General features: G+C 35.9%; 1 protein-coding gene across 1 annotated transcript in view; it reads right to left on the bottom strand.

Moving 5' to 3' along the window:
- Window positions 1–437: 437 nt before the first annotated feature.
- Window positions 438–16,824, bottom strand: part of LOC140139098 (uncharacterized) — a 60,720-nt gene continuing 44,333 nt past the window's right edge. The window contains exons 2-3 of the mRNA XM_072160880.1: window positions 9,945–10,268; window positions 438–715 (exon numbers count right to left, since the gene is read on the bottom strand). Coding sequence (XP_072016981.1) covers window positions 438–715; window positions 9,945–10,268 — 602 coding nt within the window. The remainder of the gene's footprint in view (window positions 716–9,944; window positions 10,269–16,824) is intronic.

The raw sequence follows: 16,824 nt of genomic DNA, 5'->3' as shown, positions 1-16,824 counted from the left end.
TATAATATGGTGACCCAAGTGAAGTCCAGCTGGTTAGGATGACAGATTGACCACTGTGTTCTTAAGACTAACTTTCATGCTCATGGCAATTGCCATGGCAACTAGCTGTCAAAGCTGAAAACATTTGTAGAAAGCATGGATTCAAAAGTTTTAAGGATATGTACATGAAATGGCGAGTTATGCATGATTATGTGTATTACACTGCTCCATAGACAATGCGTTGTAATTTCGTTCTGGTGCACCAGAACGAAATTTTAATTTCACGATAAACATTATGTAGCCACAGGTTTCCAGTGATGTAAAAATCTCAACTTTTTTGGGAAAAGTGGGGGGGATGAGGCTGTGGATCACGAAATGCCCTTTTAAGATGTTTCAGTGTTACTCTGTGGTGGACTGATTAAATAGATTACAGTTTTGCCATGTAATTTATAGGAGACTCATACGGCTTTCAAATAATTACCTGTAATAATATAGTTGTATGTACAAAACACTGAATTTCCATTTGTATCTGCCACAGTCAAAGTTACCGTATTTGTTCCTACTTGGTATCCCTGAAGAAAGTGTGTCGTGGCCTGATTGAACTGGAATGTACCAATTATTTGACCGTTATTGGTATATGTGTAAGTTACCAAAGCGCCAACTGGGAAGTTGAAAATGGGACGAGCGAAACTGGTAAATGTTTGCGTCGACGGGATAGGATGAGGACAAACAACACCTAGAACCAACAATAAGCAGATTCAGATTGTTATATAAATACTAGTATAAAATTGTTATGAAAAAGTTTATATAATTATATTAGTGACAGTAAAAGTAAAGTATACGTGGGCATATATTATTGTATGCAACATATCATAATGTCATGATTATATTGGCACTTCAATACTGAACAATTCTGATTTTAGAATCTACAAAGCTTGGAAGTACAAGCATGGTACAAGACGCGCTCGTGCACCTTAATGTTCCCGCCAACACAAAGGCCGCAAAGTTGTGTACCATGTAGTTATTAATCATCCATAGACAGCCGTGTTAAGCATGCAAACCGCAATCCAAAGTCAGTAGTCCACTTGGGAAGCTAACAAACAGAGGGGGTACAGTGACTGAAAAGATCAGTTGTGAAAATCTATCAATTGTGCACAAATTAATTAAATCAGAGTTTTAAGCTTAAATGCAATAACCAGAGTATGCACAATGGACAAGTGGACTACGGAGTAGTCTACACTCTCTCTGGTTATTATTCCAAAGAGCAGCCCAAAATACCTTAAAACAGTTTTTGTATTTCTAATCACTAGGGTTACACGAATGGCGCGTTGATTTAACGGTGTGCTCTTTAAAATGTGTAAAAAAATTTGGACAATTGTCATGATTCTTGCCTCAAACCGGAACATAATAATTATGTTGAAGCATTAACATTTAGGGGGGAGGACGAAAATAATTTGTGCCGATTCTACTAGGAAAATAGTTCAATTCAGACTATTTTAGCTCCAAATGAAGGTGGCGACTGGTATTTGATGGACCAGCAGTGTGCGCAAAGCGTGCAAAAGTTAGCAAGTTTACTTCATTTTGGCCCAAAATGCAGTGTTGAATCTTAATGGCGTATATATATTTTAAGCACGGATTTTGAATTCTCACTGCACGGATTTTTAATCTCACTGCACGAACGTGCCAGGAAGCACGTTACAATAGCCCCTGGTCACTTCCGGTATGAAACCAAATATTTTCAAAATGCTTCTGTTTAGTTCACAAATTACAAAGTACAATGATATCACTTTGTCACTAGAATCAATGGCTATTGGCAAAAATGCCACGTCATAGTTACGGGGTCAAATGTTACACGTAAACCCAGCAAACACAAAAATGTTTTAAAAACGTTTTAAACAAGTTATATTTTGGGCTTTATATTGGTAAAAACGTTTTAGTAACATAAATGTCGGGTTATATAAAGGTCATGAAAATGTTTTTTAAAAACGTTTTGAATGAAAACACACTATAACAATAATTTTAAAATGCTTTCAAAATGTTATTGTAAACTATTTTTTGCAAACATTTTTGCCAAATATTTTGTCAACACTTAAATAACATCATGTTAAAATATTTGCAGTAGGTTATCCAAAAATGTGTTTAAATGTTATAGAAACGTTTTATACCCTTTATAAACCCTTCATATAACCCGACATTTAAACGTTTTCTGACAACCTTTTATATCCTTTTGCGAATGATGTGGAAAACGTTTTGTGTTACCAGGGTGTGTATGTGTATGATTACACTTACAATCAAACATACTCTTACGTTATAGTCCGGGAGACTGTGGTCGGCCGTGGGATTTTAATGATTAAAACATCTCACCTATCTAGATACCTTCTATAGGACCCAAAGAGCAAGAAAAGGTTTGGTGGACAAATCTGAGGTGTGGCAGAAGGCGGCCATCTTGATTTTCAAAATGGCCGCCATTTTTAATATTATTTTTACTATAACCCGAGTTGTGAATATCCCACGAGGCTAATTTTGGTGGCAATACCCATATTTCCAATACCTAGGAGTCTAATAAACGTAGTGCCAGCATGCTAGGGGAACAATAAGACTGGCAACCATCTTGATTTTCAAAATGGCTGCCATTTTAACATTTTTTACTATAACTTGAGTTGTGAATATCCTATGAGTCTCATTTTAGCGGTAATATCCGCATTGTCAATACTAACAAGATCAAAAAACATCGTGCCAGATTGCTAGGGGTACAATGAGATAAAGAGGCACCTGGAATTTCAAAATGGCGGCCATTTAGGGTCTATTTTCATTTTTCAACAATGACTCTGGCTCTGAATGTTGTACAAAGTTCGTCACCTTTCATGAGAATTGCTTAAATGCTTGTAAATTACTACTGAGCTGAAAAGGCATGTCTTTCAGTCATTTGCGCTTGAACACTTTTTTAATACTGAATTTGTTTTATATATAAGTAAATCTGTTAAAACAGTATTATACACATTATAGTTCATTACAACTATCATCTTTAACATCTCAGAGGTACACATTTTCTTATCATATTTATCTGATGCAATAGAACAGCCATAAAGTTCGGTACGATTCAGTACGTTTCTTCGACACTTGCAGCGATAGTTGTCACATTTTCAGCAAATGTATCAGATTGTGCAGCAGTCTCGACACCATCCATTACCTCAGGCAGTGTATGTATTGTCTTTGGTACTCATTCAAGGATTGACATTAAGCTAGTCTTGAATGTAGCATGACGAAAGAAACAAACAGCTGCAAACAAAGATCTTGGTACAACTGAACACTCATTGGTGTCAACCGCCTCTCTGAAGTCAATATCTCGTGCGCTCGAGACAATAAGCAAGCGATCAAAGAGTGCCCATCCCTGAGTTATACCAGCTGATCGCCAATATTGACTTTCCCTTTCATCCCAGCTGATCACCACATCTTGAGCTGCAGCATTTCATTGGAGCCTACAAATTCACATTTCCTGTTGTGATTCTGTCTTGAAGATATTGGGCAAATGTTTCTTTTTCTTATTGGAATTCGTCAGGCATAATTACTTAAGTTAACGAAGTTGATCACTTTATCACATTCATTTGCAAACAAACTTTCTGAAATGGTTGATGATATGTGTGAGGAGAGCAGCATTCTCCACCTGAAGCTTGGCCGTTGCTATTGTGTTCATTTTGTATTTTTGCTTTATCTGTGTGGTTATATCAGCAACTGTCTCTGCTTCTTTTTCTATACAAGCAAATTCAGGAGCAACCAGGAAAAACTTGTGTGGGGAACTGGTACAAAAGCAATTATGCCTAACAAGCTGATACCTCTGCTGCAAAATGTGTTGCAGTCATTGACAGTATAGTTTATCTCTAATCACAAGATACACTAAAAATATTAAAACGAGCTCTGACTTAGCATAAAATAGCAAGGCATTTTATAGAACGACACTGGCAAAAGTACGATGAGTCGGTGACTATGATGAAGTGCATTTGCATTAGAGATTTAGAAGGTATCTCATGTTTCCAAGAAGAAAGCTAATTCTACATTGTAATAATGTCTCAGCACATGTCCATCTAGATTGATTCCCCAGATACAGATGTCCTAGTCTCTGCCATTAGATGCTACCCAAATCTTTGTAAAGATAATCTTTTGTGACAGTTGCAGAAACCCGTAGGGTAATACCTACAATGGTTTGAGTGTCGGAAAGGCAGCATCTCTCTCTGGATTCCACGCACTATTGGGGCAGACATCACTTGGAGATTTGCTGACAAGGCAAAGCTGCAGTTTTGGCAGACACTGAAAGAACTTGACTCAGATAATGATATAGTGTATGCACTTTCACAGCTTGGTGTAGCAGAGAGATGCATCCGATGCAGTCTTGTCTGCCATTGAAGCATTTAGTAAGTTGTAATTTGCCTCGCACAGTTTTAACAAATGTAGCAGATGTTAGGTGGTGGCTCTTGAAAAAGCTGCCGCCAACTAGAGCTTCACTTGTACCACACATCATGAGACAATGATTTGGCACAATGATCTTGTCCCAAGTCCAGAGGTACCACGACCCCAGCATTATGGCTGTGATGTTGTTGATGGAAAATTCCTACCAGTGATGACAACTTTGCCTCCCGCTCCATCCAGCTAGCAGCAGCAGTGACCCATTTGTTGAAATGTGAATTTTTAAGTCAAAATGTGACAATAATTGCTGCAATTAGTGCCGAAGGAATAATAGACTGAACTGTACCATATTTTGTGGCTGTTCTATTGAGTCAAATGAATGTGAGAAAATGCATGCATCCCTATGTGTATGTATGGGGTTAATTACCATAATACCGTTTAATCCTTGATGTATTACAAAGCAAGTTCAGAGAAGGGTACAAGTAGAGAGTGTGGAGTAAAGTGTACAAGTGCAGTAACTTGTACAAATGACTGAAAGTTGCAAAAGTGAAACTAAAATGCATTTTCAATTCATTAGTAATTTACAAATATGTGAGCATTTCTCATTACAGGTGAAGAACTTTGTACAACATTAAGAGCTAGAGTCATTGTTATCAATAGACCATAAAGGGCAGCCATTTTGAAATTCCAGATAGCTGTTATGTCATTGTTCCCCTAGCAATCTGGCACCATGTTTTTGAACTTGTTGGTATTGAGAATGTGGATATTACCACTAAAATGAGACTCGTAGGATATTCACAACTCCAGTTATAGTGAAAAAGGTTAAAATGGCAGCCATTTTGAAGATGACTGCCAGTCCATTACTCGTTGATGGTCGATAGACGTCCCAATAAATTGGACTTAGTCACCGGTCAGTTCTACAGCATAGATATCCATGGCTAACGATGGTTAACTATGGAAACATGTTAAAGGACATCAAGAAAATTTTCTAAGTTATTTATTTTGAGCTCTTTCGAGACGAGTAATGGATATATTCTGTAGATTTAGGTTTTGTCTGTGACTGCTAATGTGAGGCCGTCGTAGGTCGTACGGGGCTCAAACTCGGTGGGTGGGTGTAGTTCTGTCCTGGCAAGAAGAAGTTTATGTTCGTTAAGTCATCCGACCCCGGGGCCCCCTCCAAGGGGTCATTTGAGGTCAAATGACTAAAAACTGTCATATGGGCATGAAACTAGGTCCTACGGGACTCAAACTCGGTGGGTGGGTGTAGTTCTGTCCTGGCAAGAAGATGTTTATGTTCGTTAAGTCATCCGACCCCGGGCCCCCTCCCAGGGGTCATTTGAGGTAAAATGACTAAAAACTGTCATATGGGCTTGAAACTAGGTCGTACGGGGCTCAAACTCGGTGGTGGGTGTAGTTCTGTCCTGTCAAGAAGATGTTTATGTTCGTTTTAAAGTCATCTGACACCGGGGTCCGCTCCCAGGGGTCATCTGAGGTCAAATTACTAAAAAGTGTCGTATGGGCATGAAACTTGGTAGGTACAGTCAACATTTAAAACAACATTTTTGAAGGTCATTTTGGGGTCATCCAAGGTCACCACAGGTCATCTGAGGTCAAATTAGTAAAAACTCATATATGGGCATGAAACTTGGTGGGTACAGTCAACATTTAGAGTTATAAGTTTAGATCATTTTGGGGTCATCCAAGGTCACCCAGGGGTCATCTGAGGTCAAATTACTAAAAACTCTTGTATGGGTATGAAACTTGGTGGGTACAGTTAACATTTAGAGCCAAATTTTGGAAGGTCATTTTGGGGTCGCCAGGGGTCATCTGAGGTCAAATTAGTAAAAACTGTCATATTGGCATGTCACCATCAGCCTGGTAATCGCGCCCAGGCGAGAACCGCCAAATATGGTAACCGCCTAGTCTATTTTAAAACTGATGCATCAATGACTATGTTCATCATGTCATTATTGTATCATTCTCACATACATTAGGAAATGAATTTGGAGAATAGAGGCCTTGCATGTGACATATCATCCCGTAAATATGCATTCAACAAAAGCATGATTGCAATCAAATAGGTTGATGACAACATTTGATTGAATGGACTGCACTCCGCCATAACAACGGTGAAGGACACCGGCTCAAATCCTTTGTTTGGAGCCAATCGATAATTTCATGCAGGGCCTCTATAGACGAATCCAAATACACGCATTCCTACACCTGACTAGCAGCCTTTAGTTGGGTAGCCGTCGGCTACAATGCACTCAAAATGTGAAATGATTCGGCCTTGGCGGAAATTTTAAACTGCATTCCATCACCCGTTTTACACCTTCCGCGAAAACACAGGTAGACAAAAGAATAACACAATACAGTTCCTTCGACAAAACACACAGCATGGTCTATTCGTTGTTGAAGTGACATAATAATCGGATTAACTATACGCGGTATCTATGCATTGATGTACTTGCGAACAAAAGGACTATGTATATGAATAGATGCGACGGGATTATCTCCATTATATATATTATTAGCTATTCTTCTATTAACATTAACCCTCCTCGTCCTTGCATCTTCTCTAGGTGTTAGGCGGTTTTTATTTGCACAATTGGACACTCAAAACACCAGGTTGGTGCTAGCGGCTACCCAAAGATGTCCGACCAAATCCTGACCATGACTTGGCTACTTGGATTCGTCTATACTTTCTGTTAATAAAATACTATGCTGACCTCACACTCCAGTAATTTCAGATCATTGAGCTCAGTAATACATCAAAGAATGTCTTCCAATTCATATGTATATAATATAGCATGTGCACACATTATCATGTTGTGGATGGTGAATCAAGCTGCAGTGCCTACCCATTCCCAAATAAATGCAGTGACCAACCGGTGTTCACTCATGATTGACGTACTGATCATTATGTATGATTTAAACTCATAGGTTTTGGCAATTTGGGATGGGGTGGGTTCAAAATGACCCCATAGGATTATACGGGGGTAAAAATTTCAAATTTCTCAAATACCCCTTTCAAATATATCAAATTATTTAAATAAATAAATAAATAAATAAATAAATAAATAAATAAATAAATAAATAAATAAATAAATAAATAAATAAATAAATAAATAAATAAATAAATAAAAAAAAATAAAAAAAATAAAAAATAAATAAATAAAAAAAAAAAAAAAAAAAAAAAAAAAATTGAACAAATTGTAGCGTAGCATTAAAATCGAACCAACGATATTGACATTACCAGTCTGATGCTCGAACACTGAGCTATGCCATCATCTAGTAATGAGGGTCGAGTTTTTAGCGTATACAGTGTTTGTCTGTGATAATGCCGCCTTGTGAAATAAATAAATATAAAATCTCAATTTTAATTTAAATTTATTTGGTAATTTTCTAACCTATATTTTCTTTAGAGCAGGGACAAATATTTCCCCTTTTATCCAATTTGGCCGCTAAATAAGAATCTACTTCTTTTATTACTGATTTAATTCCGCGATTTGTTCCATTCAGCAATATCAAAATATTAATGTCAAGCATCTCACGACAGATATCTAGTTGGCTTAGTGGTTTTGCACAGTGCTTTTTAACCGGGAGGTACCGAGATCGATTCCCACCTCTGCCTGCAATTTTTTTTCAAGACTGGGAAATAATAACCTGACATTCGCCGCTGACATTCGTACTGCAGAAGCGGAGTTGTAACTTGTTAAACTTTGCTCCTTCCGTAAAAGGGTACATTATTGTGGCACTACATTATTTCTTTTTTCCACATTGCTGGTATTAAATATCAAATGGTCATAATTGGCAGTCACTTCAAATCATCGCCAACTGAACGAGGTTCAGGAATGTCCTCTCATTGTTAATTGTTGGTTAACCCACCACTTGAACAGTATTTAACCAAAGCAAACAAAGACTTAAGCTTTTTTACGAATGCTATACATAAGTATAAGCTTATTATCCTCTTCAACAATAGGATTAAAGATTGGTGCTTGACTGGAATTACGTGCTAGTGTCATTGGTTATTGTTAAAAGGCAATAAGGTGTGTAATTGCAATATTTCCTCTGAATTCAGTATCGAAGTTACGTAATGTTACTATGCCAACGGGATCACGCGCCAGAGTAATGAACTACGATCGAAACAATCACCACACAAAGTATATGGTACTCGAAGGATATAAAAATAGCGTGATCCGGTAACCAAGAGAATTACGTAACCACTTCGATGCTGAATAGGAAAGACTCTCTACATCGAACCATGGATGCTGGTGGTTCGAATTAAGCCCGATCCTGACTCCACTTTGCAGCGGTATGCGATGCTGCGATGCTTTTCAAACATCTCAGCATCCCGCGATGAAATTAAAATGTACAGGTGGAGTCAGTATCGGGCTTTAGGAGAATGTATCTTCCAAACCCAATTCGAAATGATGCGCTTGAGAATTCAACAATATAAATAATGGTAGCTCTATTATAATACACATTAATGATTTAAGCAGATAAAATTCCAAAATATAATACGTTTTCTGTCTTTGCTTGTCACGTGGTAGGCCTATGTTGAAGTTGCGATTATATTTTTAAATAAGTTTCAAATGAATAACAACAAGACAAGTGGCCGAGTGGTCTAAGGCGCTAGGCTCATAGAGTACTAAGCCGTGCGCCGTGAGTTCGAACCCCGCCTCTGCCAAACTTTAAAAAGTAAATTAAAATTTTACTTTAATTTTAATTTCATATTTGGGAAATGTGACTGGGAGAATTTATGCATGGCGTGGAGTGGTGGGATAGGGCATGTACTTTAACTGGCCGGCGCGGTCCGGTGACTAAGTCTTTATTGGGCGTTTTATCGTAGGTCAACGAGTAATGTCATTGTACCCCTAGCAATCTGGCACCATGTTTTTTAAATTGGTTGGTATTGACAATGTGGGTATTACCGCTAAAATGAGGATAGTCGCAGCTCAAGTTATAGTAAAAAATGTTAAAATGGCAGCCATTTTGAAAATCAAGATGGCTGCCAATCTTATTGTTCCTCTAGCAAGTTGGCATCAGGTTTATTGGACTCATAGGTATTGGAAATGTAGGTATTGCCACCAAAATTAGCCTCATAGGATATTCACAACTCGGATTATAGTAAAAAAAATATCAAAAATGGCGGCCATTTTGAAAATCAAGATGGCCGCCCTCTGCCACACCTCAGATTTGTCCACCAAAACTTTTCTTGCTCTTTGGGACCTATAGAAGGTATTTAGATAGGTGGGATGTTTTAATCATTCAAAATGCACGAGACATAATATCATACCACAACCCCCTGGACTATTAGGGTCTCAGGCATGCTCATCTGTCTTTTTCCACAATGGGCGCCTACATGCTTAGAATAACCTTTAAGTGTGTTGGGTACAAAAAAACCCACACAGCTTGTAGACAACCTTGATGTCAACATTATATGCTTGTTAAATGCAAGTTATTGCATTTTGCCACGGGTGATGAGTTCAATTTGGCTCATAGTGTAGCTTAATCAAAGTCTCAAAGATACAACCAATCTAATAGCAGTAATATATACTCACATAGTCTGAAGTACGTAAATGTGCAGGTTGCAGTATTTCCGGCATTATCAGTTGCAGTGACCGTTACTATGTTTGATCCACATGGCAGATTATTCAAAGAATGCGTTTGTTGTGTAGATTGAATTATCGTCAAGAGTTGGTTGTTAGCTGCTGGGGTGACATCGAAGTTGCTGTATCTATATGCCAGCTGAACGTTAGCATTGTTCGGGAAGTTCGCGAGTGGTGGACTGCTGAAGCTGACTTGAGATGAGGGGTTTGGTGGCAACGGATTCAGACGGTTTGCAGCCAAAATGTTGATAGGATCCGGACAGGTTACCGTTGGTACTGAAAATCAAACCATGTACTTCTTTCATCAGCAAAATATTGCACTTTCTAAAAATATTTCGGCTTTAAATTTACTACAAGAAAACCATGTCCTTATATTTCTATCCGCCCTTCCAAGCAAAACTACAGTACGTGTTTGCTAAGTGCTAGCAAATACTACATTTTAATTTGGGAGCAGATTGGTTAAAATATTTGTGTACCAGATATTAACACGGTCTGTTACTTGAAGTTGCTGTATTTGGACTTCGTGACCTGTCTCCCTAAATAACAAACCAGCATCTGTTTAAGCAAGTAAGCGGGGCTGTCTGAGTCATCGTGAAATTATATAAACATGCGCTCTAAACAATAGTATTTGCAATTTTAGAATATTACTAATGCGGTAACTAACCCCTACAATGTGTATAATTACAACGAGAAGAGAACATACAGGGTGTCCCAGAATGATGTAAGTTCAATTATTTTAGGTATGAAGAGCGTTACTATTGGTAATATGAAGAGCGTTACTATTGGTAATATTGTTTTAAATTCCAAGATCTACATATATTTAGCTTTCTTAGGAATTTTAGATTTTAGAAATTGGACGTTTCTAATAGAAGTTACAGGATACTGCGTAAAAATGGTGATTTCTAGGTTTTGATAAAACAACCTATTTTGAAAACCTGTAAAATTAATAACTGTTCAGCAAAGTTTTTTGGAAAATGTTATACAGTTAGATCTATTCTTACCTCCACTAAATGTGACGTGTCATGTTAAGGAGACACTTTTGACATGACAGGATCGTAAATGGAGATATAGCCAAAAATTTGTCCGGGGTGATTTTTTCACCATTTGGGTTTGTTGTGAATTTGTGATGTTGTTACTGTTAAAAATATTGTCTGATAGTTTCAGACCGGAATATAACTGGCATCGTGTATTTTTTGAGACATTTTTCAAGGTAATTCCTACTCTAAACACTGTCAATAATATTTTTAAAGGCCAATATCTCAATTTCCAATTTTACTGTACCACACCTTACGAACTTTAATATCTTCGCTTAGGAATGTCCGATTTCATTGGGGAAAACGGCGTTGTGGAGCAAAATATCTTTATATTTAAGATAATTTATGTAAAAACCTCAAAACTGATAACCTGCCCAAAAGTGTCTCCTTTTGACATGACACATCTATCGATTATTTATGATGCTACGAAGTAATACTTATATGAAATAAAGGATTTGTTATGCTTGAGTAACAGTATGGCGACAGTTTGAAGATAATTATTGCGGTGTGTGAGTTTCATCATTTTAAATGCCGGCAAAGATGGATTTGTCACGAAAGTACAAGGAATGTTTGTACTTTGTGTTGTAGCATTTATTTATTTCCACAGTTTATTGGTAAACCGACAGCTACATAATGGAGAAGATTAAAATTGACTGCGGAGGATCCTTGCGGAAGTTATATTCTCTGTAATAATGACATTTCTGGGTAAAAATTGTGGTAAAAATCACATACAATTTATGTTTTTTAACCTAGATATCTATAGTCATATTAAAATATTTTACTTAATCCCATACCAAGAATTATTCAACGTTGTAAGTTCTACACCTGTGTCAAATTTGGTGTATTCCCTTTAAAATGTAGGATTTCTTTAATATATTGCACAGTGTGGCGGGACGATGCTGATAACGCATCGATGTGTTATGTCTTTGCGCTGTAAAATTACACAAATGCAGTTTTCGTTCATTTTCAGTAATATCGATGCCACTCCAAACCGAATCAAGCTATTTCCATTAAAGTCACAGAAAAAGTAGAGGACGTAGACGTGTGCCAATATATTGTACTTATAAAAATTAGATACAGTGTTTACTCTATATTTTTAATATTTTTCAAACACGGTCACCCTGTAGTTATTTCCGTGTATCAATTCAATTACCGTGTTAATTATATATGTAACCTGGGTACAGAAGGCGGTTGAATGAAAACAATAATACAGTAATAAAATGAGAGCTAATATGTACGAGGGTCATTCAAAAAGTTCTACCTCAATCATCACATCTCCGTTATCGTACGTGCCAGGATATTGAAATTACCCATACTTAGACCTATACTGTTAAATCTTGGCTACACCATAAAAGCTATTTGATTAAAATGTTAGTTTTGGTTGTTAAGATGTGTAGATTTGGTACGTCATTCATTTATTATTTTATTATTTCACTCATCAAACAGCAAAAAGCTAGAATACATATAAAATCATAATACAAGTGAGAGTGAAGGAATTACAGGAAAGGCCAAGAAGAGGCCTGAAAGTCTGTGATCCCTTGATTAGTTAATTCATCATTTGACATGGCAGCAGACTGTCACTTCAATGAAGTAACAGTAAGCTGTCACATCTTGATATGAATTAACCTAAATACATGAAAAATAACAGTTAACAATAGTAAATAAGAAAATGCACAACACAAATAAGTAATATAAAATATACATTTAAAATAGACTTGGTGATTTATTAAAGCATTATTTACAATATTGTTTCATGCAAGCCAGCCGAAGCCGACCTAAATTTTGACTGTAAATGTATGCCAATTAAAATGTCTAAAGATCTAGCACTAGCTCCGCGCGTTTTACGCTCGGTGATCGCGCTTCGCGCTCGCCGTCGCCACTTCGCGGCGTGAGCATTCCGCGCTAGAAATAGAAATCAGTTTCCAGTGATAAGCATATTCTGACGAGTGTAGGTCGGCTTCGGCTGGCTTGCATGAAACAATATTGTAAATAATGCTTTAATAAATCACCAAGTCTATTTTAAATGTATTCCAGCTCCCTTCTTGGTTGAGCACTTTACTTTGGATGATTTACCTTACTTGGATTTATTTATTTAATATAAAATATAAATATCTAATGTGGTCATATAAACCAGATACAATAAGAGTTAATAGTAACTTTGCATAAGATGTTTTTTAAATACATGGCGAAATTGATTTTATAATCGATGATGAACTTTTAATGCTGTTATCAACATTATTCTATAACTTAGTAGCTGCATATTTAATAGATTTTTCACAGAAAGCTCTTTTGATAAATGGAAGCCTCAGACGATCTTTATTGCTGGTGTTTAAGTCATGGATCTTAGAATGTTTTACAAACAAATCATCAAAAACACTTGGTAAAAATCCATTATCATGTTTGTACATAAATAAACCAAGTTCAAATGTATACATATCCCTGACACTTAAAGTATTATATCTAATCAGTAAAGGATTAGTGCTACTTCTATAATCACTTGCACTTATAATACGAAGTACCCTCTTTTGAATCTCAAAAAGATCATTTATGTATGATGAACATGCACATCCCCAAGCCAAAATACCATAATTGATATTCGGTAATATCAAAGAGCAATACAATGTATATAACGCCTCATGTGGGAGGAAGTTTTTTAATTTATTAATGATACCGACATTTCTTGAACATGTTTTTACAATATTATCAATATGTTCTCTCCAAGTGATATTCTGGTCAATTTGTAGACCTAGAAACTTAGTGCTCGGCACTCTTTCAAGGGGTGTTCTTACTGTAGAGTGCCTGTCAGAATCAAGACACAGTAACAAATTGTACTCGGGTTTTGTGTTCTTCTTGGTACCGAGTAACATATAATTCGGTTTTTTAGCATTGACAGATAATTTATTTACCTGAAACCATCTATTCACATTAATAAGCTCTTTGTTGAAGACTTCCTCAACAACATTAATCTGATTGTGAGAGTAAAATAAATTGGTGTCATCAGCAAATGAAATCACATCAAGTGAATCAGTAATTAAGTTAATATCGTTAAGGGGGAATAACACCCTGATTTTCATCAGTACCCCTCTTCTTTTTTTTCTTGCAAATTTATAAAGTACATATATATGTTCATCACCTCATGTCATGAACTTATAAAATATATCTACATACAAAGTATTTTAAAACCATTTTAGTAAGCCATTTTAGCCCTATATATTTTTTGTTTACTGTAACCTAGTAACTGAGATGTGTGTTTCATAACAAACCATAATTTATTCTATTGAACATGTCTAAGTAGAATACATGAATAGAATACATTAAATCCTTTGTTATACTATCTATAGAAATGTACTCACTGATTATAACACTGAATAAATTAAATACGCCTAATCTCTTCCACATAGACAATTTAATACTGCACCATGTATGTATCTTCAATAATGTGTTTGTTAGGAAAAGAGATTAAAAAAAGGCTATAAGGTCATCAAAGTTCAGGTTATAGGTCAATTGGTTCAGGTCAAATTCAGGCATCAATTTTGAACACATGTGATAGTCTGTGATATCATACATGTCATAATGAGGCATCAATTTTGATATTTTGTCTGTTACTGGATATATAATGGAAATTTGTGAGGTGGATATACTAAAATAAATGGTGATTACAATTTAGATTGCCTAGTTGAGATGGATTGGGCGAATAAATATAAAATAGTTGCCAAAATCACAAAAATGAAGCTTACGGAAAACTACCTAATATGGTGGTATAGATGATAAAAAATACAATCTTTTTCAACATTGCTGTAGTGTGGTTGTGGTAACCTGTTACCTATGGCTTAATTAAGTTTCAGTGAAATAGTGTCGCAAGTTCAAAATACAAAATATAGCTCAACATTGAAAATAGAAGCATTTTAACCGGTTCGTTTTTGATAGTTGTGGAGCACGAAGTTCATGAAGTCATAAAAGAAATCAGGGACCACTTATTCCCATTTTACATATCAACATTATTTCCCTAATGTGTTAGCAACACATATCCAAAATTTTAACGAAATCCGTTGATAGTAAGCTTTCCAAAATGAAGTGAATTTAAAACATCAGCGATGTACCACTTTTTGGCTTATACCATTAGAAGTATGTACGCGTCATTGATACTGATGCCACCAATTGAACGAGAAGATTTGCCCCTTCATTTTGCATACCACTTTGTCCAATTTCTTTTTCTCATTTTCTTCACAAAATGCACAAAAAATGCACAAAAAAATGCAATGGGTGTAGTACCCCTTAACGTATATGATGAAAAGCAGTGGACCCAGTATTGAACCCTGTGGCACACCGCAAGTAAGATTTTGCTGTTGAGATGAAACACCATTATAATAAACATATTGTTTTCTATTACTCAAATAATCCTTAAACCATTTGTGTATAATACCTCTAAAACCATAGTGATAGAGTTTATCAAACAATATTGTATGGTCTATAGTATCAAATGCTTTTGATAAATCTAAAAAGACATCTGCTGTAAAATTGTCATTGTCAACAGCTTCAGTAATTTTGTTAACCAAGTCAATCACTGCCATATATGTGCTGTGGTTTTTTCTAAAACCATACTGACGTTTGTATAAAATGCGATGATGATCTAAATATGACATGCACCTGTTCGAAAACAAGTCATTATCATCCTTCTTATACAGTGGAATTACCTTCGCTACTTTAAAACTGTCAGGTATTTTACCAGTGCAAATAGACTCGTTAAAAATTATCTGAAGTGGTTTTACTATCATAAGAGCAATTTTTTGTATTATAAATGAACCATCATGCCCTGGACTTTTGTTGGAGTCCAATCCATTGATTATTTTTAGGATTTCGTGCCCAGTAATAGGTGTAAAAATATGCTGTTGTTATGACTGAATTTACTCATTGACAGATAATGCGAGTAATCAATACCTGGAATACATTCAATTGATGAAGCCAAATTTGGACCTATGTTAACAAAGTATTTATTGAAGCCATTTGCAATGTCATTTGGATCTGTGTATACCTTATTATTATCACGAAATTTGGTGGTGAAGTTTGAACTTTTGTTTTTATTCAGTATATTTTTAAGTATTTTCCAGGTGTCCTCATATTGTTTCTGTATTTATTTAGTTTATTTGTGAAGGAACTTTTGTTGGCTTTCCTGAGGAGTGAATTTAATTTATTTCTGTATATTTTATACCGATCTTGCTTGGCAGTCGTACGATTTTTCAGAAAAGATTGATAGAATTTATTTTTATGGTTAATTGATTTTAAGAGTTCTTGTTATCCATGGAGAATGTGGTTCTTGATTATTTTTACGATTAATTTTTTTATTTGGTACGCATTCATCATATAAGTCATTGAATTTAGATATGAAATTAGTATTGTGATGTGCCCTGAATAATTTAATTTGATGATTTATCTTTGTTTACAAAGTTACATGAGTGATGACATTTTCAGGGAATTCCCCTCTCAAATTGAGCAAAACAAGTTGAATCATATCTAATTTGGAATATTTGGAAACCCCTGAGGTTGTAAAATGAAAGTGATGTAATGGAATTCCCTAAGGAAGTGATGTAATGAGAAAGGTTAATGTTATAATTAAGACTTTGGAATTCCCCAGATTGAACATAATGTGAAGGTAGTAAATGGCCCATAATAGAATGGGGTTTTTCCAATGCTTGGGATATAAGAAAATGTAAACACAATTATGGTCACAGTTGATAGTGTTGATCTGGGCTATGCTTACAGTCCAATTCCTTCAAAGAAAGGAAATTGCAAACCAGAAA

This window comes from Amphiura filiformis, chromosome 18 (genome assembly GCF_039555335.1).
Source record: "Amphiura filiformis chromosome 18, Afil_fr2py, whole genome shotgun sequence".
NCBI lineage: Eukaryota > Metazoa > Echinodermata > Ophiuroidea > Amphilepidida > Amphiuridae > Amphiura > Amphiura filiformis.
The sequence above is the reverse complement of the archived record's forward strand: the minus strand, read 5'-3'. Positions and strand labels throughout refer to the sequence as shown.